Source organism: Poromitra crassiceps (genome assembly GCF_964638095.1).
Source record: "Poromitra crassiceps genome assembly, chromosome: 3".
Lineage (NCBI taxonomy): Eukaryota > Metazoa > Chordata > Actinopteri > Beryciformes > Melamphaidae > Poromitra > Poromitra crassiceps.
The window spans coordinates 74,491,416-74,515,301 of record NC_139625.1 but is presented as its reverse complement, the minus strand read 5'-3'; the positions used below and the strand labels follow the sequence as shown (position 1 = coordinate 74,515,301).

General features: G+C 43.6%; 1 protein-coding gene across 1 annotated transcript in view; it reads left to right on the top strand.

Annotated features, from left to right (window-relative positions):
* Positions 1–4,095: 4,095 nt before the first annotated feature.
* lrrfip1b (leucine rich repeat (in FLII) interacting protein 1b) overlaps positions 4,096–23,886 on the top strand; it is an 85,757-nt gene continuing 65,966 nt past the window's right edge. The window contains exon 1 of the mRNA XM_083633703.1: positions 4,096–4,710. Within this exon, the coding sequence (XP_083489829.1) occupies positions 4,621–4,710 (90 nt within the window). The 5' untranslated portion in view covers positions 4,096–4,620. The remainder of the gene's footprint in view (positions 4,711–23,886) is intronic.

The following is a 23,886-nucleotide window of genomic DNA, read 5'->3' as shown; positions in this document are numbered from 1 at the left end:
GCTGTACTTGGTTTAGTGATCATGAGTGAGAATGTGTGAGATTAGACTGAGCTGTAGCCTGTTGCTCTGTATCACTGTTGCTCTCTCATCAATAAAGTGCAGTTTTCAGACTTCTGCTGCCATCTACTGACATCTGATGTTTGCATGTGAGCAGAGCTTCTACAGACAGACATGGACGGATTAGTATGACCATGGGCCATGACCATGGGCCATGTCCATGGACACAAACTTGCCATGGGCCCTACCCCCCTACACGCAAACCAGGGCAACCCACAACCACAACTCGCCACGGACCCCTACTGGCCTATACACGTAATAGTTTGGTCGCACAACAGCCGGACAACAAACAACCACACAGCAGCATACAACACAAACTCGCCACGGACTCCTACAGACGCAGATATTTTGGTCGCACAACAGCACAGGACAACCCACAACCACACACACATTAGGCTACTTTGAAATTATATTAGTTATTTTGACATAAATTACTGCAATTATATGTCTGTTTCGTTCTATAAATGCTATGTAGGCTACAGTTACACCACACTATAGCCTCCATCTAGGAGTCAAAACACACATTTATATAAATAAAACCACCGACAACAAACTGTGAAATAATATACAAAATGAACATCACAAAGCCACAGCTACGCCCACACAAAATCAGTGAAAAATATCATCTTACCTAAAGCAGTCTTCCTGGCCTTTGACGAAAAATTGTTGGTGAGGTCATTGAAGTCCAGCTCGGAGCTCTGATTCAATGGCCATGAGGGACAGGCTGTTCAGGCATGATCTCTGGGTCATCTTGACTTTGTCCTGAGTTGGTTTTTAATGCTGGTCTGGACAACTGGGAAAAAGAGCGTAATCTCCCTCACAGTTGCTGACAGGAAGTGTCAGATAGAGCCTTATTGCAATCAATGATTGCAATACACACGGCACGTGTTCACTTTGTCAATCACTTCACCGTCCAATGCGGTCTCCGAGAACCCCAACATATCACATGCTTGTATGCAGTCTGTGGCCAAGACAGCTTACTAACTTATCGACAATAAATAACCACATTAAATGTTTCTATTTGGAATTTGCTTTTCCCATCGAGTAACACAGCATGGCTATCTGGCTAACCTGATGCTGCCAGATGGATGCGTTTGTTTCAATGCTTGCAAGGGACAGCCTCATTTTCCTTCCGTAGCTTAAGTTTTGCGCATCAGTGCTTTCTGCATGCCGTCTTGTTGTTGTTTTTAATTAACGTCACGTGACGTTTGACATGCGCTTGACCTGTCATTACGACATTAACGTAACACGACAGTATTCACGACAGTAGCCTAGGCCCCTACACAATTGAATTTAATCGATTTAATCCCATGCATCAGCTAATTTACAAAACATAAAAAAAATGCCATAATCACACAACAATACATTTTCAAAATCACATTTACAAAAAAAAAAACACCCAGAGCCAAGGGCCCTGATGATTCATAATTTCAACTAATTACTTATTCTACAAATGCATGTTTTATAAATTATTATCATTAACTAAAGACTTATAAATTACTTATTTATATATTTTATTTAACATTTTACAGAACACACAAAGAAAGAAAACAAAAACAGGCTCAGACACAGAGAAAAAAATAGAAAAGGGAAAAAAAACAGATATACTAAGGACATTCAGTGTTACAATATAGAACTACCAGCCACACAGTGCCTTTATGCTTCCAGGAGATGCTGTGCGTGGGGCCCCACGCAAAGGGTCCGCGAGTCACCCGTCACCCCTGACCTCGTTAAGATAAGCCAGAAACGGGTCCCAGACGACTGAGAACTTTTTGAGAGAGTTGGTCCTCAGGAACCTGAGTCTCTCCATCTGTATAACAGAGACCATGTCCGTTAACCACAACTGAAATGAAGGTGAAGAGGGAGACTTCCATTCCTTCAGAATTAGTCTTTTGTCGACAGTTGTCCCCTGTGTCAGAGACTAAGGTGAAGAGGGAGACTTCCATTCCTTCAGAATTAGTCTTTTGTCGACAGTTGTCCCCTGTGTCAGAGACTGTTGCACAGCTGCAGTTCAGAGAGGTCTCCGAGCAGCCAAAGATGGCGAGTTCTGCCTCCATTATAAATGAAACTGAACATTATTATAAAGTGTTACCCAGAATTCTTTAATCGTAAAAGGGGTAAACCCACTTACTCAGAAGACCCCCTGCCACACACACAATTGAGTTTAACCACTGATACAAATCTTCATAACATCAATTGGATTAAGTATGAGTGTTCTATGGGGGAAATTGTTGTCTTTTTTTAAAAAGTAAATACGTTTGTGTCATTATTGGTGTGCTTGCCTAATGATGATCATCAGCTGGAGGTCAGAGTTTAACCAGCTTTGTGCCTATTCAAAAACAAACAAACATGCCAATTAGCCTACATTTTGATGTAAGATTTTTTTCTAAATAAGAAGAAAGAAGATGCAACCGGATGCAACGCGTATTCATAGATGGGATTTTATTTTGAAATCTGTGAAAGGAAGTCAATTGTTTTTATTGTGGATGGTGGTAGTTGGATGATTTGTGTTTTCCATGGATACAGCCGCGATACAGCCCTGTGGATTCTTCAGCAGGAGGCCCGACCCCGAAACCCACCGGTGTCAAGCCAGACTGAATAAAAACAACACTTCCGCCAATACCTTTCAGAATGAAACCCAATTTGACGACAATTTAATTTAAAAATTTTGATAAAAAAAAAAAAAAATACATTTCACAGCAACATTCATAAGATAGAGTTGACATTTTGGGGGATTTAATATGAAAAATGTTGAGAATCATAGTGGGATGAAAGAGCTCGACAGTCAGGTGACGTCTCTTGCCCCAGAAGACAATTCCCCATTTATTTTCTCCATAGACATTTTGAAAAATCCTTATATAATGAGTTTTATGGTCATTAAGTTTTAATGACCATAAAATGTTTCACTTGGAGCAAAAGTCCACCCCTCCCCCTTTTTATTATAGTGAAACTGTTTTATGGTCACCAGTGTTGGGCAAGTTACTTTCAAAATGTAATATACTACATATTACTATATTCATTTGAAAGTAATAAGTTACTTTACAATATTACTGTCTGTGTAGAGTAACTCATTACTTATAACACTACTTTTGCATTACTTTCACCAAAATAACTGCAGTAGCAGAATGACATTGCCGCCCTGGAACCACCCCGAAAAATAATTTATACCATCTTCAAGTCAGTGTAAACTGTCCAAAATTCTAAAATGCTCTCCTTTTCCTTTGTTATTGTCATCTATAGTGGTTATTTTCATAAAAAACCACAATTTGATTAGGAAATTATTGTATCATTATTTAAATATGTGCTCTGATAAAAAAAAAAAAAAAAAAAAAAAAGTAACTCAATTTGTAACTTGTGTTACTTGACAGAGTAACTGGTATAATATTAGTGGAATCATATTGTAATGAGTTTTATTACTGAGTTACTGCTAAAAGTAATATATTACATGTTACTTTTGTAATGAGTTACCCCCAACACTGATGGATTTATAGCATCATTTATAGCATTTTATTTACATTAGCCTATATTAAATGAACTTGTAACATATACCTAATTTATTGTTAAAACTACAATACTAGTCTGTATGTGTTAATGTTATATTGTGTCCTAATGAATTACTATATTGTTATGATTATTCTTGTTTATTATTATACTTTGCATATTTTTCCACTCCACTATCTATCTATCTATCTATCTATCTATCTATCTATCTATCTATCTATCTATCTATCTATCTATCTATCTATCTATCTATCTATCTATCTCCTTTTTTCTTTTACTTATTTTACGTATTAAAGTTGAGTCGGCTCTGAATGTAACAATTAAGAGTTATCCATAGTTATATGGTATAGTTATTATAGTTATGACAATAAACTAAGAATTTACATTGCCTTTATAACGCTTTTATCTCGAAGGCCAACGAGCCTAACTTCCGGCGCCGATCTCTCTACTGTGTGCAGCTTGACTCGAGCTGTGCGTATCATCATCACCACCATCAGCTGGGCTCCAGTCGCGCTGCTGCGATCAAAGTTTCCTCCCTGCTTTTGACATTGCGACGTTTTTTCATACTCCTGGTTCAAACCTGCAGCGCTCACACGATTAGACAAACACCATATTTAACCATACATAATATTTTTCGCGTTTCGTCGTCCCTAACAGCAGTTTATAATGTTTCTCGTTGACAATGGCGGATTAACGAGTTGACGAGCCGTTGGATAACCGTTTGGTTTTATATCACCTATCTATGGATGTGTATGTCAGCAACAGGCATCAGTAGCAGCAATATTATTGATATTTTCCTGCTGTTTGAGTGTGATCGGTCGTTAAACATGGCAGTGAACGACAGCTCTGTGGCTACAGGAGGCTCACTGGATGCCCTGTAGCAGATCTTTAACGTCAGCATCTGACATAGCTGCGTTTCATCGCCTTTTTCCACCTTAAAGACCAATATTATGATTTTATTTCCACCGCCTTCCATTTGAATGTTGGATCCCCATGGTGTGGACACGTATGCAGGCAGCGAACAGAGGCATCTTTGGATAAAACAGGCCCAAACATCAAACGATGGGAACTCAGGTGAATGGCAGAAAGAGGATTCCTAACAGAGAGAAGCTGACCGCAGAGGACGATGCCCTCAATCAGATTGCACGGGAGGTAAGCTAATTCATGTTATTGTAATTTTGTTGCTGCTGCTGTTGTTGTTGTTGTTGTTGTTGTTGACGACGACGACTTGTTGTTGGTTTATTTAGGAGACCTTGCTGTACACACATGTAGGAGCCAAGCCTAGATTAGGCTGGATCACACTGCGCAAAATCCACTGGCTGCATTCATTCACAGCAACGAGAAATCAGTCTGGATCATATTCCTACCTAAATACTCAAATGTTATAGCCTACGTTAGGGCGTATTGTGTGTGTCTATGATACTATAATAGTCGACCCAGTTAACCTTATTATACTTGATGGTGTGTTTGTATCTACTATGGCATCACTATATTATTCCCATAACATAAGTAACATAGCATACCATAAGTCTGTTTATGATACCCAATTGTGAGTTGTGAGTTTATAGTGACTTTACATTTACATCCCCTATAATATTCATATAGGAATATGTGTCTGTGGCAACCAGTAGTGAGTTTATAGTGATCCTATGGGATGTAATGATATTCTTCATCTCCTGTGTCACTAATATTCCTATAGAATATTCCTATGTATGATACTGAATAGTGAGTTTATAGTGACCATTGACCAATGGCACTTATTGGTGTTTTTAATCTCCAATGGTATCCCTATAATACCCCTACAATATTCGTTTTTTTTGTCTATTATGGCATCCCTATAATATTCCCATATGGACTTTGTCAAATTTGGATTGTTTCCTTTCCAAGATTACAATGGTTTTTTGCCCTAATAGCTTCAGCTAAAGCTCCATGCTTATTTCAACTATCTTGAGGCAAAGGGTTGGGTCATTTCGATTGATTTGTGAGTTGAAGGGCAGAGAAAACACAGCACTCATCAGTGTAATTTATTCATCAAGTGTGTCCACCCTATGCATTCCCACTAATGGACGACAAAAGCTCCCATTATCTCTCAGTGGAAGCAGGGACATTGTTGCTTTGGCCTACATTGGCAGGAATGTGGATGGAAAACGTCAACAGAAACAGATAAATGAAAATGAGGGGGGGGGGGGGGGGGTTGATGGGCACTGCTTGGTCAAAGGAAAACACGGTAAAGACTGGGGGCATCTTCTTCTCTGGTTGTCCTCTAAGTCATTAGTGCCCGAAACGAGGTCCTGGGACCTCCAGGGGTCCCTGAAAGGGTTCCCCGGAGCCCCTTAAAAAATAGCCAGGGTGATTTGCAGGATGCCGAGTGAGTGAGTAAAGTTACAATAGTCAGCGGGAAAAGAGCTTAGAACGTCACAGAGAGGCCATGCGTTATGTTCGCTGCTGTACCAAAATAAAGTGCCAGTTCTCCACTGCAGAGTTGGGCTGGACTCTTGGTAAAAACCTTGTTACCAGCTATGTGCCAGGCTATAGACTAGCACAATGCCAGAGCCTTCCCGACTACGGTTCGGAGCCGCAAATGCTGCAAAGTTAACATAATGCTACTCTTAACAAACCCTTAAATCGGAGTCATTATGTTATATCAGACAGACTTCTCTTGTACATTAGTCATGTAAAATGAGAACCGTGCGAAAAAGTAAAAAAGTTGTAGCTGGACGTGTTTGAGTTCATTTGCCTTACTTGACATTGTACGTCCTGCGATGTGACTATAGCGCATGCGCACATTGCGATGATGAGTAGACAATGCTGAAACGATATATCGTGCAGCCGCAACGAGAAGCATTTTATTGATATTTGGACCCGAGAGGAAGATGAGAGTTTTGCTGACATTTGGAGCGAAGGCGACATAGCAGAGGGTGAAAGAGGAGAGTTTCACTGACACTTGGCCTCAGTAAGACACGCTGAAAGGTGGAAGAGGAGAATTTTACTGACATTCAGAGCCAAAGATGACACAGTAGAAGGAGGAAGACTGGAGTTTTACTGACATTTGGAGGCCACAGGGCTTGGGGGCCCCATCAAGGTGATTCTTTCCAGATGTGGGGGTCAGCCGACCTTCTGGTTAACAGCGTGTCATGATGAACAGGACGCACTGCACACTGCACACACTGGAGCTGATCTTTACAATGTGGACACTTTCGGTGAAGCAATCGCTAACATCTCTGTTTTTGAAAGTGGCATGTGAACAAAAGGTTTGCAGTTCAGTGCTTGAGGCTCAGTTTTCAAAACATTTAAACTTCCAAACATCTCAACTCTCTTTCTTGTGTTGTGTTGGGCCAAACGTCAGTAAAACGCTCATGTTCCCCCTTCTCATGTGTCAATTTGGGTACAAACTGTGGGCAGTGGTGGCCTCAAGCTTAAAGAAGTGAGCTTGTGACTGGAAGGTCATCAGTTCAATCCCCGGGAGCGGCAGGATACATTTGGGTGGAAGTAAAAAAAAAAAAAAAAAAAAGCAGTGCTTGCTGCTTGCCCCTCCCTCATTACCACCACTGAGGTGTCCTTGAGCATGCAATGCCCTTAAAGTCGAGTATATGAATATGAAAAATGTTTTTTTTCTATTTTAGATCACATCCCTGCTTATTCAGTGCACGTATTCATATTTTTTTCAATATTTTATTTTGCAATTTTCAGAACATGAAAAAACAAAAACAGGCTCAGATACAGAACGAAAGAAAAAGAAAAACAAACATATCATCCACATTCCAATGTTACAGTGTGGTGCTACCAGCCGTGTAAAGTGCTTATGTGCTTGTAAGAGATGTGTGCGTGGGATCCCACGCAAAGGGTCCATGAGAAGTCAGCTGGGCGAGCTACCCGTCACCCCCAAGTACCCCGTCCAAGTAGGCGAGAAACAGGTCCCAGATAGCAGATAATTTGTCTTCAAGAACCGGAGTCTCTCCATCCACGTATAACCGAGACCATGTCCATCAGTCACAGCTGAAATGAGGGTGGAGAGAGGGGGTCTATTCAGTGCACCTATTTAACAATGTATGCACACACACACACAAAATCCAATTTGTTTAGTTTTTCAAAGATTTTCACATCAAAAGTTCATTTTTCAAGAGTTCATTCATAACCTTTATCTACAGTTTGCTGATGTCAGGTAGTACTATCACATTTGTACCCCATTTCAACAAATCATATGATGACATGACAGCTGTCAATCAATCTGCCTAGGGCCTACATGGGCAGACTTTTCTAGCCCATAAATGTTACTATTTGGCCAATAAGTATGTAACATAACATACAAAATAAAACTAACGGTAATGTCTTCATTTAATGTAGAATGCAAAGACATGTAACTGGCTCGTTAACACTTTGAGTGCCACGGTCCTTGGGCAAAAGGTGCTGTACTGTGCTACATAGGCAGCAATGCATTTTAATATAGCCATATCATATTTTGTGTTCCTCTTATATGGACAACCAATAGCCTCAATGAAACTTTGAACCCTTCTGTTTCATTTAAAAAAAAAACTGTGTTTATAAACCGTTCCATTTTGGAAATACACCCCTCTGAAAAAGAGTGTTTTCGACCGAAAAGAGCATGCTGAAATTAGTTTCTGAGATAATCACATCTTTATGTTAGAAAGGCGACAGAATGAATTCTGCTTTGAGTTGAACAAACATCGAGCCTGCTGCTGCCTGCGTGTGTCTGTACTGTCGATGGTTGTATGCTGTTAGTGCCCTGCGTGCCCCACCCCCCTCCTCCTCCTCCTCCGTGGTGGGAGGAGTCGAGTGTCTCTGCTCTGCTGCGGTTTGCTCTGAACTGAAAAGTCCGCTGCCTGCACCCCCCGCTTTTTTACAGCGTGTCCTCGGCTCCCAGCTGAGAGTGGTGTAACTTTTCATAAAGACGCTGGTGTCGCCATGTCGGCAACTGGATCATGTGGATGGACTGTCGCAGCGGACACGGATGGGGCTCAATTGTGGCAGCGGATGGCTGCTGTTCACAGGCACAGCTAACAACGTTATGCTTCAAGCATATCAATGGCGATTTCCGTTTCCTCATGACTTCTTCTATCTTTTCTCCTGGCCTTTGTCTAATCGGGAGGGCACTGTCGCCACCTAAGGGTTCTGTAAAATAGGTTAGACACATTCAATAGCTCCCATATTGTAAGAGGCGATGTAAGAGGCTTAGATCGACATTCCCCCGTCAAAATATGAATTTGGAGTTATTGACGCCATTTGGCGTCGCTGGCAGCCTACGGTAAATTTCTCTTGACGCCATATGGCGTCGCTGGCACTCAATGTGTTAACTTGCATTCCAGGAATATTGTTGTTTACCGCGGCTGGTTGGACACTTCAAGCCGGCAGGCAGCTCTCTGCCTCGGCTTTGAAACGCAGCCAGCTGCCCAGCTGCGGATCCCACTCGCAATGGGGGCAGAACACGCTGAATCCCACTCATTTGGGGGCAGAACACGCCATACAAGTGCCAGGATTGGCCAATGTCAAACTCCAGTCCCCAGAACGGTCAAATAAAATCATCCCCACGCTATGTCCCGCCTCTTTACCCTGTTGCAGTCAAAGCAATGTTTGTTTTCAGTCGGATACGTCATCACGGACCCTGAGATGTAATTTCAGCTCGTCTTTAACCGCTCCAGTCTGATCTGCTGGCCACTGATCAGCTCCGACCAGTGGCCAGCAGATCAGACTGTGGTTGAATGTGAGCTGGAGTTACCAGCTTGTTCCTCTTATCCAGCTGAAAGTCTGGAGTTACCAGTTTGTTCCTCTTATCCAGCTGAAAGTCTGGAGTTACCAGTTTGTTCCTCTTATCCAGCTGAAAGTCTGGAGTTACCAGTTTGTTCCTCTTATCCAGCTGAAAGTCTGGAGTTACCAGTTTGTTCCTCTTATCCAGCTGAAAGTCTGGAGTTACCAGTTTGTTCCTCTTATCCAGCTGAAAGTCTGGAGTTACCAGTTTGTTCCTCTTATCCAGCTGAACGTCTGGAGTTACCAGTTTGTTCCTCTTATCCAGCTGAAAGTCTGGAGTTACCAGTTTGTTCCTCTTATCCAGCTGAAAGTCTGGAGTTACCAGTTTGTTCCTCTTATCCAGCTGAAAGTCTGGAGTTACCAGTTTGTTCCTCTTATCCAGCTGAACATCTGGAGTTACCAGTTTGTTCCTCTTATCCAGCTGAACGTCTGGAGTTACCAGTTTGTTCCTCTTATCCAGCTGAACGTCTGGAGTTACCAGTTTGTTCCACAGTGAAAAAGATCTTGGATCAATGTCCCTTTCCATGTATTAAGCCAGGCTTTTGCAAGGTGCCATTTATTCTCTTGTGAATCGACTGAAAGCTGGTTTGATGAAAGTACGTTGCATGGATATGAGTGTGTGGAAGATCTATTTCACTGTAGTACTTTAAGTTAAATTATCCTGTTTCATATTACAAGGACTTTCTTTTTGTTTGGTTAAGGTCATTGGTGAGCCGGTGCCTCCTGTGTGTCTGATCCTACAAAGATGAAGGATGGAGTCTAAACGGGCAGTGAAACACAGGGACATTTGGGCACCAGGGCCCGTCTGAGTGGTTGCCTCAGCTTTGTTGCTTTAATCACTGAGCAGGAACAAGCAGGCCTTTGGGGCCTTTGGGGGTAGCTTGGACCTTTGGGGCCTTTGGGGGTAGCTTGGACCTTTGGGGCCTTTGCGGGTAGCTTGGACCTTTGGGGAGTGACCTCTTTTTTTCCTCTATGCAGGAAACACCCTGACACAGTGTCAACTATGCTGTCAATAACAGGAAAGGATCCTATAGGTTGAGGCCATGTGTCTCGTCATAGACGCTGGGTTAGCTGGCTCAGCCTTGCTGGGGGCGGGGTCAGGGTGGGGTAAATTCCCCCGTTCTATCCATTCAGCAAAGTTACAATTTAGCTGATAGCCCAGCCTAGGCAGACACGATCGGGGATTTAACCACCGCAGTAAACGCACTAGGCGGCGGGCCCAGCGGAGATTTCGTGCACTTAAACGATCCCTACCGAGGGAAAACCCAGTCCTTTATTAACAACTGAGACATGTCTCAACAAATGAAAATAAATTTGTTGCCACCCGTTCTTTCTTGCCATATTTTGTGATCGCTAACTCTGTCAACTTGCATTTTCTCCGGTAAAGAGAGCAGACAGCTATGTTTAGGGTCCCCCATGCATGACGTATTTGTACTTATCATCCAATAGCGGGCTTGGAAAAGTATCACGTGGTTCACGGTGCTCTTGTAGTTCCTGGTTACTGTCAAATCCAAACACCACAACATCACACGCTGTTAACTTTTTGGAATGATTTTCAGTGGCACTTTACTATGATTTGTATTAATTTATATAATATTAACTTAGCCAGCAATTCGGTGTTAAGACGTGACGTCAGTTGTGAAGGTTCGGCAGCTTCTGGTGGCTTGGAAGTGGGGCACGCCACGCCAGATAAAATACTAATTTATGGTAAGTTCTTTGGTAAATTTGCCCTTACAACTAACGTTACCCCTTTCAAAGTCTGTTTATTTCATTAGCAACTTTTGTGAGCTAGTCAATGCAGTACAACGCTAGTAGTTTATGAGCACTAACTGATCAGTCTGTAGGCTATGCTTCCCTTGGTCTGTCACTTGGACTAAAACGCTAGCTATTGTGATTAACTATATTAGAAATACCAACATAATAAACAGCAGCCAGCATATTTAACTAACGTTACAGGCAGGGGTGTAATGGTTGGTAAATTAGTTGGGTAAACTATCAACCTCATTTAAAAAATGTGGCTATTACCTCAACTACAGTATATTTTAGTAATCTGCTCACTAGTCTCTAATCTAGAGTAACGTTACATTTGTATTAATAACACAAACATTTTAATTAAAATTACTTAAAATTAACCAATGTGACTTACTTATAGATTTTTGGACAGGCAGCAACATTGTTTGATATTTTATATTGATTTGTTGGACAGGTTTGAAAATCTGACATGCTGCAAAACCAGGCTGACATGGCTCACTGTTGTCTGCAAGAATCTACTGCCTCCAACCTTCAATGACAGGATGACCTGATGGAAGCCAAATGAGTGCATCTGTAGCTGCCCGTTTCTGCTATCATGATGTAGACTACTGTCTGGGTCTTCAAATGTAATTAGAACCTCAGTTTAAATATAAAATCACTTCTTTGCTTAATTGTCATGTTTATACATCTGCACGGTCAACCAAGGAGCAGGCAAAAGTGGCTTTTCATGTTTTGTAGTGTGTTCTAAGTTGTAAATAAAAGAAACAGATTGCACACTCATAACTCCTATGCAGTCTTTTTATTTTAACTTCTATAGATCAAGTATTTCAACAAATCTGAAGGTTTGAGCCGTGAAAATAAATGAACTGAGACCAGCAAATGTCCATCTGTTTAAATGAATTGTGGATGATTTTTTTTGCAGGAACACTGAAAATATCAGATGGTATTACAGTTCATGCAAAACATCTCAACTAAAGAGAGAACAAATCAGCCAACAACTCTGCAAAATTAAAACAATGACTGGAATATCTATCAAGATGGCTGATGTCAGATAATCTATAATCTAACAGCCTGGAAATATATTTGGCTAACAGACAACAGCGTAGTCACTTCTGGTAAGAGTGACCTGGTACAGTAAGCTGGTCACTGAAGACACCTCAAAACCTCTTGATAGCTATGTTTGATGATGCAAATAATGAAACAGTGTTAAATACTTTGTGTCACCAAATCAGTTTTAATGATCATTATAAGAGACATTACTTATGCCAGCCTGTTGACCAAGATACTTGATATCTGAAAGTCTATCAACCTAGATCAGGGGTGGGACATTTTTTTTCCAGTGGGCCATACTAACTTACATAATATAAAGTAAGCGAAGTGCAACACATTGGACTGATAACTGCCAACACTCCTGATTTTCATGGGGGTCTCTCTATTTGTAACCCTCTCTCCCGCTGTGATTGGTAATTTCTCCTGTTAATCTCCTGATATCATAGTGATACAAATCAAATGGCTGTAGCGGATTAGATTTATTAACGTGATGCTGTCTTTTATTGACTTTTTGTGCATTGTTTTGTTTTCCTTTGAGGACGTTGGGTGCCGGATTGAGATGGTCCAGGGGCCGGGTCCGGCCCATGTGTGACCTAGATGGTTCTGTATTGCAGGACACTGCAGTTGAGGGTTCTGACAGGACACAGATCCATTGGAATTGGTGGAAATATACCTGCAAAGAAAACAGAAGTCACTTTTTAATCTCATACACTGCAGTGCTTAGCAGAGCCCTGTCCAGTGCCCACAGAAGTTTAGTTAAACTCTGGGTCACAATATTGTAATTATTTTTATTTTGGGTTCACAGCCATCTTCATTTATCAACATTTATAGATTCTCTTTCACATTTGAGCTATTTGGTGTATCTGCTTTTTATGTTACTATTTGTTACATCAACAAACTATTCAAAACGAGTTGGATTAATACAGTTGTTGATTAATTGACTGACTGACTGAATGATGGTGGTTCATGTATGCATATCAGAAGTTTTGGTGCAGTGATCCATAAATCTAACTGACTTCATATTCAGGGATGCAAAGTCATGGAGAGTGAAAAAGGTGACAGATACCAGGGCAGAAATCAAACGACTCAGAAATCCTCCTATTTTGGTATGAAAAGTTTGCTGTCACCTAACGCTAACGGTGAGTTTGCAGCCTGCATTGTGACTAGCTTTTCTGATGTTAGGTAGTAAAGATCTGAAGGTTTAGTATCAACCTAAAAGCTAACATCATCTCCCCACTGTCAAAACGAGATGGTTCCATGCTAACGTTATGTTACGTACGTCTCCTTTCTTTTACTTCCTCTTCACTTTCTTTACTTTCTTATTGGTGAAGGCATTTGGTTTCATATATATTATGAGTGGCGGCTGTATGGAATGTATTGAGGATTATGTATGTGTCCCTTTAACTCTCCTTGGGACTTTAAGAAGATGATGTCATGCCCTGAAGAGTGGCACAGGTGCTGTGCATTACAGAGACAATAAAGATGGCGTCTAGCCAAGCACAAGCAGATGCTACAGGTGGCCTAGCAGTGAGACCAGCAGACGCTGCAGAACACCTGTGAGGTGAGGTGAAAGGGGAGAGCCAGGCTAAGTACTGGACTTCCAGGTACCAACCTGACTTTTGAGCAGGAGAGCTCCGTTAGATGGGAGTGGGCGCTTCACTTCGCCCAGCCAGTTACTCGGAGCCGACTGCCGTAGTCATTGGAGAGTTCTGAGGACTTCAGGGAGCGTTGTGCAGAAGACCGACGGAGACCCGAAGGAGGACCTTCTCCATTCAACCACCTCCTCACACTGAACAGTTCCAGGTCGAGCGGGCTGGCCGTGTCCGGAGTGACACAACGCCGGTGCTGGCCCAGATTGAGGTCCGACGGGAGGCCATCCACACGCGTTGTTTTGGACCATCTGGTAGGCCGCCAACTTTCATTAATAATATAAGGAAACCAAATGCCTATTTCTTGCTTCTTTCTCCTTCCTTGCTTGCGTATTCTTGTTGAGGGAATTAGCTGTATGACTACATAGCTTGATATCATTTCTGATCACACTAAAATACACGTCCGCTAAGAGATTGCGAGCCAATTGTGTAATATTTCTAACTATCATACCATCTAGCAATCTCCCGCGTTCGTAACATGGGCGCTTGTCCGGGGATGACTTAAAATAAACACTGAGAATATTGTGTCTTTGTGAAACAACCGGGACAGTGAAAAAAAAAAAACTTTAACTAAACCCTGTTTTAGTCACGGTTTGGTTTGGGGGCTCTGAGCTAACGAAACAAGCTAATGATAGCATTTGGGAAGCTAACAAAGCAAGCATGTATTTATAAATCACTTGTAATTTTGCGATAGTTTAACGAGTTACAGCCTGGCGTGCTATTTGAGGGGAAAGGCAAGAGTGAGTTGGATTCAGCTCGGGAAGTCGGATGTGACTAGGTTTATATCACGGCTACGAGGATTAGCGACTCGACGCCATAAACATTTCCCCGCATATAGCCGTTTGGGAGTGTAAATAAAACTAAGAGCTAGTTTGAGTGAGGTGATAGTACATCACACTGTGTGGCAGTACATTTCTATCAATAGTAGTTATAGTAAACAAAACTTTGCGTAGCCTGCGGAGCGCAGTGTGGCATTTTGACGTAGCGTTAGCGTGTGATTTTGGCGTTGATTTTCTTGCGTAACGTTGTTGTGAATACGGCTGTGTTTACAATTTGGAGGTAAATTTTGTGGCGCTGTAACTTAGTGTGCATAGCCTAATTTTTCTTTTCAGTAGCTGGTTGACTGTGGCGTGTGTAGTCATGCCGGAGTTCGATGTGAATATATTTTGTGGCAGCGAATTTGGACGTGCTGAGTTGCGTAGGCTAAGAAAGGAAAATCTAATTGAAGTTGCTGAGTATCATGAGTGCCCCGTTGCTGGCGGGATGAAAAAGCTAGACATTGAAGCCATGCTTATTGAGAAGCTAGAACTGCCGGACTTGGTAGAACTAAAAAGGGCAGAACAAAGAGAGAGAGACGCTTTCGAGAAAGAAAAAATAAAAGAAAAGGCTGAAGCTCAAATGAGGGACATTGAGTATGCTAAAATAACGTTAGCGGAGGCTCAGTCTAAGGAAAAAGTAAATGCTATGCAACGTCAACAAGAGACGCCTTTTGACATGGCCAGTGCTTTAAGGTTCAGACCTCGATTTAACCCTGATGATGTGGGATCATTCTTTCAAGCTTTTGAGAAAATAGCTAGGGAGTTGGAATGGCCGCTAGAGAAATGGGCTATCCTCGTTCAGACAGCACTAGTGGGGAAAGCACAGGAGGCATATGCCGCGTTGGACGGCAATGACAGCCGAGACTATGATCTGGTGCGAAAAGTAGTCTTGGAGGCATACGAACTCGTACCAGAAGCCTACCGACAAAAGTTCAGGTCTTTAAGGCGTGAACCAGGTGGGACTTTCTTAGATCTGGCCAGACAGCAGGAAGCGGTGTTTGAGCGATGGTTAACCACCACCGACACCTTTAACTATAAAACATTACGAGAGCTAATGCTAGTGGAGCAATTCAAAAATAGCATCCCTCGACAGCTTGAAGTGTATCTTAATGAGTTACCTTGCTGTGAAGTCAGGAAACTCGCCATAGCTGCAGATTCCTATGAATTAATCCATAAAGAGGTGCAGGGGAGGGGTAGGTTTAACCGACCTGAAGGGAGGCTGACCGTAACATCTGCCCGGCCTGTGGAGGCAGCCCCAGACCAGTGGTACTCTCCCCCTGCTCAGTCTTATGGATCAGGAAGGCGGCATGAAAAGCCACAGGAGAAGCGATACTATAACTCATACGATAAACGACCCGATAAGTCATATAATAAATCTTATGATAAATCACACTTCCCCAGAGATGAGGTTATTTGTCACTACTGTAAAAAGCCTGGGCACGTGATCAGTGACTGTCTTAGTCGTAAGCGAAAAGAGGGAGCAGGGAAAGCAGTTGGCGTGATTAGCGCTCCCGCTCCGGCTGCTCTCTATGAAAAGGATGGGTCAAACCCACCGTCTGATCCCATAAGCAAAGGCTTGGAGGGTTTTGTATCGGAGGGAACCATCTCCGCTACGCTTAGTGGGGAAAAAGTCCCGATACAAATTTTGAGGGACACTGGAGCCACGCAGTCTCTATTGCTTGAGGGAGTCCTCGATTTAACGCCAGCCAATAATTTACACACTTCCACCCCGATACAGGGTGTAGGAGGCGGTTTTGTGAGTGCCCCTAGGTATCGCGTTTATCTAAAATCTAATCTCGTAAATGGACCGGTGGAGGTAGCCATGATTTCTTCTGCGTCTTTACCCATGACAGGAATAGCCCTTGTACTGGGAAATGATCTAGCTGGCACCAAGGTCTGTGTGACGCCTGTTATGAGGGAAACCCCTTATGAAGCTCCAGAGACGGTAGCTTTAGAAAAAGCGTATCCGGAAGTGTTCACCACATGCGTAGTGACGCGAGCACAGGCTCGTGCGACTCTTAAGGAAGATACTGGTGAGCCGGCTGAACCAGATGAAGGCGCGGGTGGCAGTTTTCTTACAAAACTAGCTGAGGTGCCTCAGAGCTCTCAGTTTTCGCGTGACGTCTTAATTCAGGAACAGAAAACGGATCCCTCTGTGGCTGGATTACGTCGATCTGCCGGTAGTCTAAAGGACCTAGAGGATGAGGCCGTGGGGTTTTTTCTTCAGGAGGGCGTCCTGCTGAGGAAGTGGCGGTCTCGTGACCTCCCTGCGGACGAGCCAGGTGCTACGGTCACACAAATAGTGTTGCCGGAAAGTTTCAGAAAAGAAGTACTGCGTCTAGCGCATGAGGTATCCATGGCGGGTCACTTAGGTACTAGCAAAACACAACAGAAAATATGGAGACATTTCTATTGGCCGAAACTGCGAGCAGATGTCGTTTTGTATTGTCGTAGCTGTCATGTCTGTCAGGTCGTCGGAAAGCCTAATCAGACCGTCCCAGTTGCTCCTCTCTGTCCCCTACCTGTCGTGGAGGAACCTTTCTCACGAGTCTTAATAGACTGTGTGGGCCCGTTACCTAAAACAAAAAAAGGAAGTGAATATCTCTTAACAATAATGGACGTCGCTACTAGATTCCCAGAAGCAGTACCGCTGCGATCAATAAAAACTAAGGTCATAGTAGAAGCGCTGCTGCATTTCTTTTCACGGGTAGGTTTACCACGCGAAATTCAGCATGATCGCGGGTCTAATTTCACGTCCGGTGTATTTCAGGAGGTAATGCATGAGTTGGGGATAAAGCAAGTTATGTCCACAGCTTACCATCCTCAATCACAAGGGGCGATTGAAAGGTACCATCAAACCTTAAAATCCATGATTAAGACGTATTGCGTCAGTTATGAAAATGACTGGGATGTGGCGATGCCATTTTTGTTGTTTGCTATAAGGGACTCGGTAAATGAAGCTACAGGTTTTAGTCCGTTTGAACTCGTCTTTGGGCACCAAGTGAGAGGGCCGCTAAAAATGGCCAAGGAGCAGCTCCTACAGTCGGCTGTACAGCCTGAGGCTGCCGATGGGGTTCTGCAGTATGTAGCTACCTTTAAGGATCGTCTGCATACGGCTTGTGAGGTGGCCAGGAGCAACCTAACGGCCGCTAAAGAAAGGATGAAGGCCCAATACGATAAAAAGAGCGTACGACGCACCTTTAGGCCAGGTGAACGGGTCCTGGTATTGCTGCCTATGGGTGGACCTAAGTTGGGGGTAAAGTTCTATGGACCATATGTAGTTCAAAAGAAAGTTAGTGAGTGCAACTATGTGGTGGAGACACCAGACCGTCGACTAAAGTCACGCTTGTGCCACATCAATCTCTTAAAGCCTTATCATGATCGGGACGCTCCCGCTGTGGTGTGTATGGCCGCTCAAACTCCGGTAGATGAGGAGAGTGGGGATGATGAGGTTGAGTTCCGTGAGCCAGTGACAGCTAGGTTTAGGAATACGGAGGCGTTGGCTAATCTTAGAGAGTCTCTAGCGCACCTGCCCCCGGAACAAATGGAGGAGGTGGTGCGTTTAGTCGAACAAAATAAAGAGCTTTTTAGTGACACTCCTGGTCTGACCACATTAATAACCCACGATGTGGACATTGGGGCGTCAACACCGATAAAACAACATCCGTATCGGATGAGTCCGCATAAATGGGCTCAGATCAGGCCTGAATTAAGTTATATGCTAGAGATTGGAGCTATTGAGCCAGGAACGAGTGAGTGGAGTTCCCCTTTGGTTCTTGTCCCTAAACCAGATCGTACAGTGCGACTTTGTGTCGACTACCGAAAAGTGAACACTGTGACAAAAACCGATGCATATCCGATACCGAGGCTTGAGGATTGCATAGATAAAATAGGCCAGGCTCAGTACGTATCTAAATTCGATCTCTTAAAAGGGTACTGGCAGGTCCCTCTGACCGAGAGGGCCAAAGACGTGTCAGCATTTGTGACCCCTGAGTCTCTGTATCGGTGTAAGGTTCTTCCGTTCGGAATGAAAAACGCACCCGCAACTTTTCAGAGATTAATGAACATGGTGACTGGTGGATTGCAGAATACTGTGGTCTACTTGGATGACGTGGTGTGTTATAGTTCTTCATGGTCTGATCACATGGAACACATCAGGCAGCTCTTTGACCGTCTTAAACAAGCTGGCTTGGTGATTAATTTGCCAAAGTCTGATTTTGGGAAGGGGCAGGTCACATATTTAGGGCACCACGTAGGCCAAGGTTCTGTGAGCCCAAGGACTGCCAAAGTGCAGGCCATATTAGAGATGCCAGTCCCGAACACGAAACGGAAGCTCATGCGCCTGTTGGGCATGTGTGGGTTTTATAGACGGTTTGTGGATAATTTTGCTGCTGTAACATCGCCACTCACAGACCTGTTAAGACGGGGAGTCAAATTTCGGTGGTCAATAGCATGTGATGCTGCACTGGAAGGGGTGAAGTCGATCCTCGCTAGCGAGCCGGTGCTGGCAGCGCCAAATTTTGATTTACCATTCAAACTTGCAGTCGATGCGTGTGACGTCGGCATAGGGGCCGTGTTGCTGCAGACCGATGTGTCTGGAGTGGACAGGCCTATTGCCTATTTCTCCAAAAAGCTAAATCGTCATCAGAGGCGCTATTCGACTATCGAAAAGGAGGCCCTAGCCCTAGTCCTAGCTGTCCAACACTTTGAGGTGTACGTTTCTAGTGCTGGAGGCGACCTTGTCGTTCTGACTGATCATAACCCACTCACCTTTTTAGCGAGGTTCAAGACATCTAGTCAGAGGGTATTTCGTTGGAGCCTGATCCTGCAGCCTTATAATATAACCGTAGTGCACCTACCAGGAAAGGATAATGTCATTGCAGACACACTGTCAAGAATCGGATGAGCCTGTTGAGAAGGGCTAGAGAAAAATTCTAAAGTGCATTCTTGAAGATGCGCATATCGTAAGGGAGTTAGGAGTCTGACATAATGACCTATTAATAATCCTTAGATGCTGGTTGTCAGTCACTACTCCAGGATGGTTAGGTGTGCAGTGCCACCAGATTTTACCATTAATAGATATTTTTGGAAGATGGGAAAAATGAAAGAGGAAAAAACAAACAAAAAAAAAGGTGAACGTTTAGATGTTATAGTTAGACGAAAAACCCACGCAGGAAATTAGTTCCCTGGGGGGTTTTCGTGCTTTGGGGGGGGAGATGTTACGTACGTCTCCTTTCTTTTACTTCCTCTTCACTTTCTTTACTTTCTTATTGGTGAAGGCATTTGGTTTCATATATATTATGAGTGGCGGCTGTATGGAATGTATTGAGGATTATGTATGTGTCCCTTTAACTCTCCTTGGGACTTTAAGAAGATGATGTCATGCCCTGAAGAGTGGCACAGGTGCTGTGCATTACAGAGACAATAAAGATGGCGTCTAGCCAAGCACAAGCAGATGCTACAGGTGGCCTAGCAGTGAGACCAGCAGACGCTGCAGAACACCTGTGAGGTGAGGTGAAAGGGGAGAGCCAGGCTAAGTACTGGACTTCCAGGTACCAACCTGACTTTTGAGCAGGAGAGCTCCGTTAGATGGGAGTGGGCGCTTCACTTCGCCCAGCCAGTTACTCGGAGCCGACTGCCGTAGTCATTGGAGAGTTCTGAGGACTTCAGGGAGCGTTGTGCAGAAGACCGACGGAGACCCGAAGGAGGACCTTCTCCATTCAACCACCTCCTCACACTGAACAGTTCCAGGTCGAGCGGGCTGGCCGTGTCCGGAGTGACACAACGCCGGTGCTGGCCCAGATTGAGGTCCGACGGGAGGCCATCCACACGCGTTGTTTTGGACCATCTGGTAGGCCGCCAACTTTCATTAATAATATAAGGAAACCAAATGCCTATTTCTTGCTTCTTTCTCCTTCCTTGCTTGCGTATTCTTGTTGAGGGAATTAGCTGTATGACTACATAGCTTGATATCATTTCTGATCACACTAAAATACACGTCCGCTAAGAGATTGCGAGCCAATTGTGTAATATTTCTAACTATCATACCATCTAGCAATCTCCCGCGTTCGTAACAGTTATATCAATTCGAGAAAAACTAGCTAGTTAGAAATGGCTATGCAGGCCCATTCTAGCGTGTGCTAGCTAACTAGCGCTAAAGCTAACACTGATTCAACGTCACCATATGTTTGAACAAAATGCTGTACAACACAAACAAGTTGCAAACCATTAATACTTACGCTCAAATGTATAGTGATGCAGCTGCTGCTATATATCATGTTGTTTTGTTTGTTGTGTCCAACTCGTCTCGGGGAGGAAGAGTAGAGCCGTATGATAACGTAACGAACTCTGATAGGTCAATGACGTCCCTCCAACAGTATCTTGGTGTGCTATTGGTTCTACCGGCCAGTAGGTCGCAGCATTTGCCTGCAAATGTAACGTACTTTAAACTCTGGTTTTGGAAAGGCTCGCACAATTTGCGAGTGGCAACAAACGGAATCTGATTAAGATGAAAATAATATTCGCAACTTTAGAGGGCTGGGTTCTCCCTCGATGAGGATCATTGCTTTTAATAACTAAAGCAGATACGCCGGCTGGGCCCATCGCCTACACATCTGAGCAGACGTCTTGTGTTCTGCTCTAGAACCCCCAAACCTGTAGTTTAGAGCCGCAGCACCGTCTTTTGGTGAGTCAGCCCATGAGATATATCGGCGGTTTTACCCCACTCGCGCGCCAGCCGTTTAACATTTTGTGGGCGTTCCCAGACATGACATCCAGTCTCTATACTAAACTGACTTTACAATCTTTTCTGATGAGTAGCTTAGCCACTCGTGTTGTCCTAGATTTAACTCCATCCTACCTGCGGCAAATGAATACGAATAATTGTCAGCCAGTACTACTAGCCTATTGAGTCATTTCCCCAGTCGCCACCCAATGTAGAAAATGTCACCTCTCACAGTCTGTGTTAAACATTACAGCATCAACAAATGACGCAGGTTGACTTTGCTTATTGGTGTAGAATGTAGCCAGGCAGTTTGGAATGCCCCGGAGACTGAGGTGGCTGCTGCTGTGTAAGTGACAATTACATCAATGTCTCTGAAGCATGACCAGCAGCGTCAGACACTCTCACTGTTGTGTGTGTGTGTGTGTGTGTGTGTGTGTGTGTGTGTGTGTGTGTGTGTGTGTGTGTGTGTGTGTGTGTGTGTGTGTGACGCCGTGACTTCATCATCTGGCCAAGTGAGGGCGGCGATAGCCCGGGGCGGGAGAGATCAGAAAATCTATCTTGGGAAACTAAATGAGTAATACTCTCCCCTTTCCTTAAAGGAGAATTCTGTTTTTGTTTTTTACAACATGGACCTTATTTCCAACTTTAATTATGATTTTTAACTCACTTAAATAACTTTGAAATCGATGCACTACAACGTTATCGATGCACTATAATGTGCAGAGCAGCGGCCTGGAACAGAGGAAGTAGGGGCATGTGTAATGTGTGTATTTATGTCCTATAAATAGCTTATTTTCTGACACGCAGTGGCTTATATCCTTATTATATCATAGAGACAATGAGAAAATGAATGCTCTATTTACCTCGGTGCAGTGTGTTCACCCGGGCTCTGTCTGCTGTCCGTCACATTGGTAGAGTTAGGCCATGTTCACATTATAGGGCAAATCTGATTTGCTGATATAGTCATTAATCATCATTATCTTGATTGGTTTCCCAAATCTGATTTGGTAGTGTGTCTGCACTGCCACAAATCTGATTTTCAAGTCGGATCTGTGTGTCCAGACCTAAACAGCCTATCTGCATGGGTTGCTATGGTAACGACGTGGGCATCAGTAAATACATACGTTGGTGACGTGGTTTTCCTGCGCAGAAACATTTGATGACGAGTTGCAAGTGACGTTCAAATCAGATTTGGTGGATCTGCGCGTCCACACTGAAGACACATCAGTCAAAAGCACATTTGAAGCAGATTGGAAACTACCTCCATATGTGGTTTGGGACGAGTGACACAAATCAGACTTGGAGCGTCCAGACTCATAAAACCAATCTGGATAAAGTCATTAATAGGTCACTAAAGTTCACAAATCAGATTTGGCCTCCTAGTCTGAACATGGCCATAGATGCTCCCGTTCCCCCCGCTGCTCAGTTTGTAATCCACATGATGTTATTCCAGTCCAAATAAATACAGGCGTCCAAATTCTTGAACTCAGATATCAGCGGTGTTTACCATGCATGACTGTTGTGGTAGCTTGATCCATTTCTCTGAGCTCTCAACTCTCCCTGATGTGAGACACATCCGGGGACTTGGTTCCACAGTTCCCGGATGGAAAACAGAGCAATGGATGGCTAGCAGAGGTAAATACAGCGGGTCACATCATTGTTTCTATGATATAATAAGGATATGAGCCACTGCGTGTCATAAAATAAGCTATTTACAGGACGAAAATACAAGGGCTGACCCCCGAAAATAGACGCTTCGAAGCTTCAATCGTTGCCATGGTAATCGACGCTCAAATCAGCAATCGACGCTTTGTCGTTATTGTTTTTTTCTTTCCTCCTCTCCTCTCTCTTTCTCTCTCCATATGCACAGCCAGCTAACGTGAGGTGTAGCTTCGTGAGACAGTCTCGGTCTCTAGGTTTCTGGCTGGGTGGTGTCCTTCAGGCCAACACTGTTTTTAACACGGGGAACACGGAACGCGCCCTGAGAACAAACAGCCAGTAGCCACACAGACGGTGAGCTGTGGTCTGCGGAGCTCGTGTTGTAAACATGAAACTTTGTACACTTCTTTCCAACCCAGTGTGAGTAACAGTGTTCAAGTGAATTCAAGTCGTTGAATTTGTTGATAACATTATGAATTAGCAGCAGTCACAGATACACAGCTCTCATTGACGAGCTCAGAGAGCAGAGGGAAATCCGCTAACGTTACGCTGAGCTCACCTGAATAAATTCACAACATTTCATGGCAAATAATATCCGCACATCAGTTGAGGAGCAGATGAGGAGCGTTTTGTCAGGAGACGCCTGGAAGGAAGTTTACTATAGGCTGTGGAGCAGACGGTGCTGAGCTGAGAGTGCTTTCAACTCTGTGACTGTGAGTAGCCTGGCTGCAACATGTTTGTTTGTTCCTCAGCGGGATCGCCACAGCCGAGAACGCGCACAACACTACCAGAGTTTTAACACTACCAGAGTTTTGTGTGTGTGTTCGATGTTCCTGAAGCGTCAACGCTCAAAATATGGTATTCGGGACAGCCTAGTAAATACACACATTACACATGCCATTATCCACTCTGT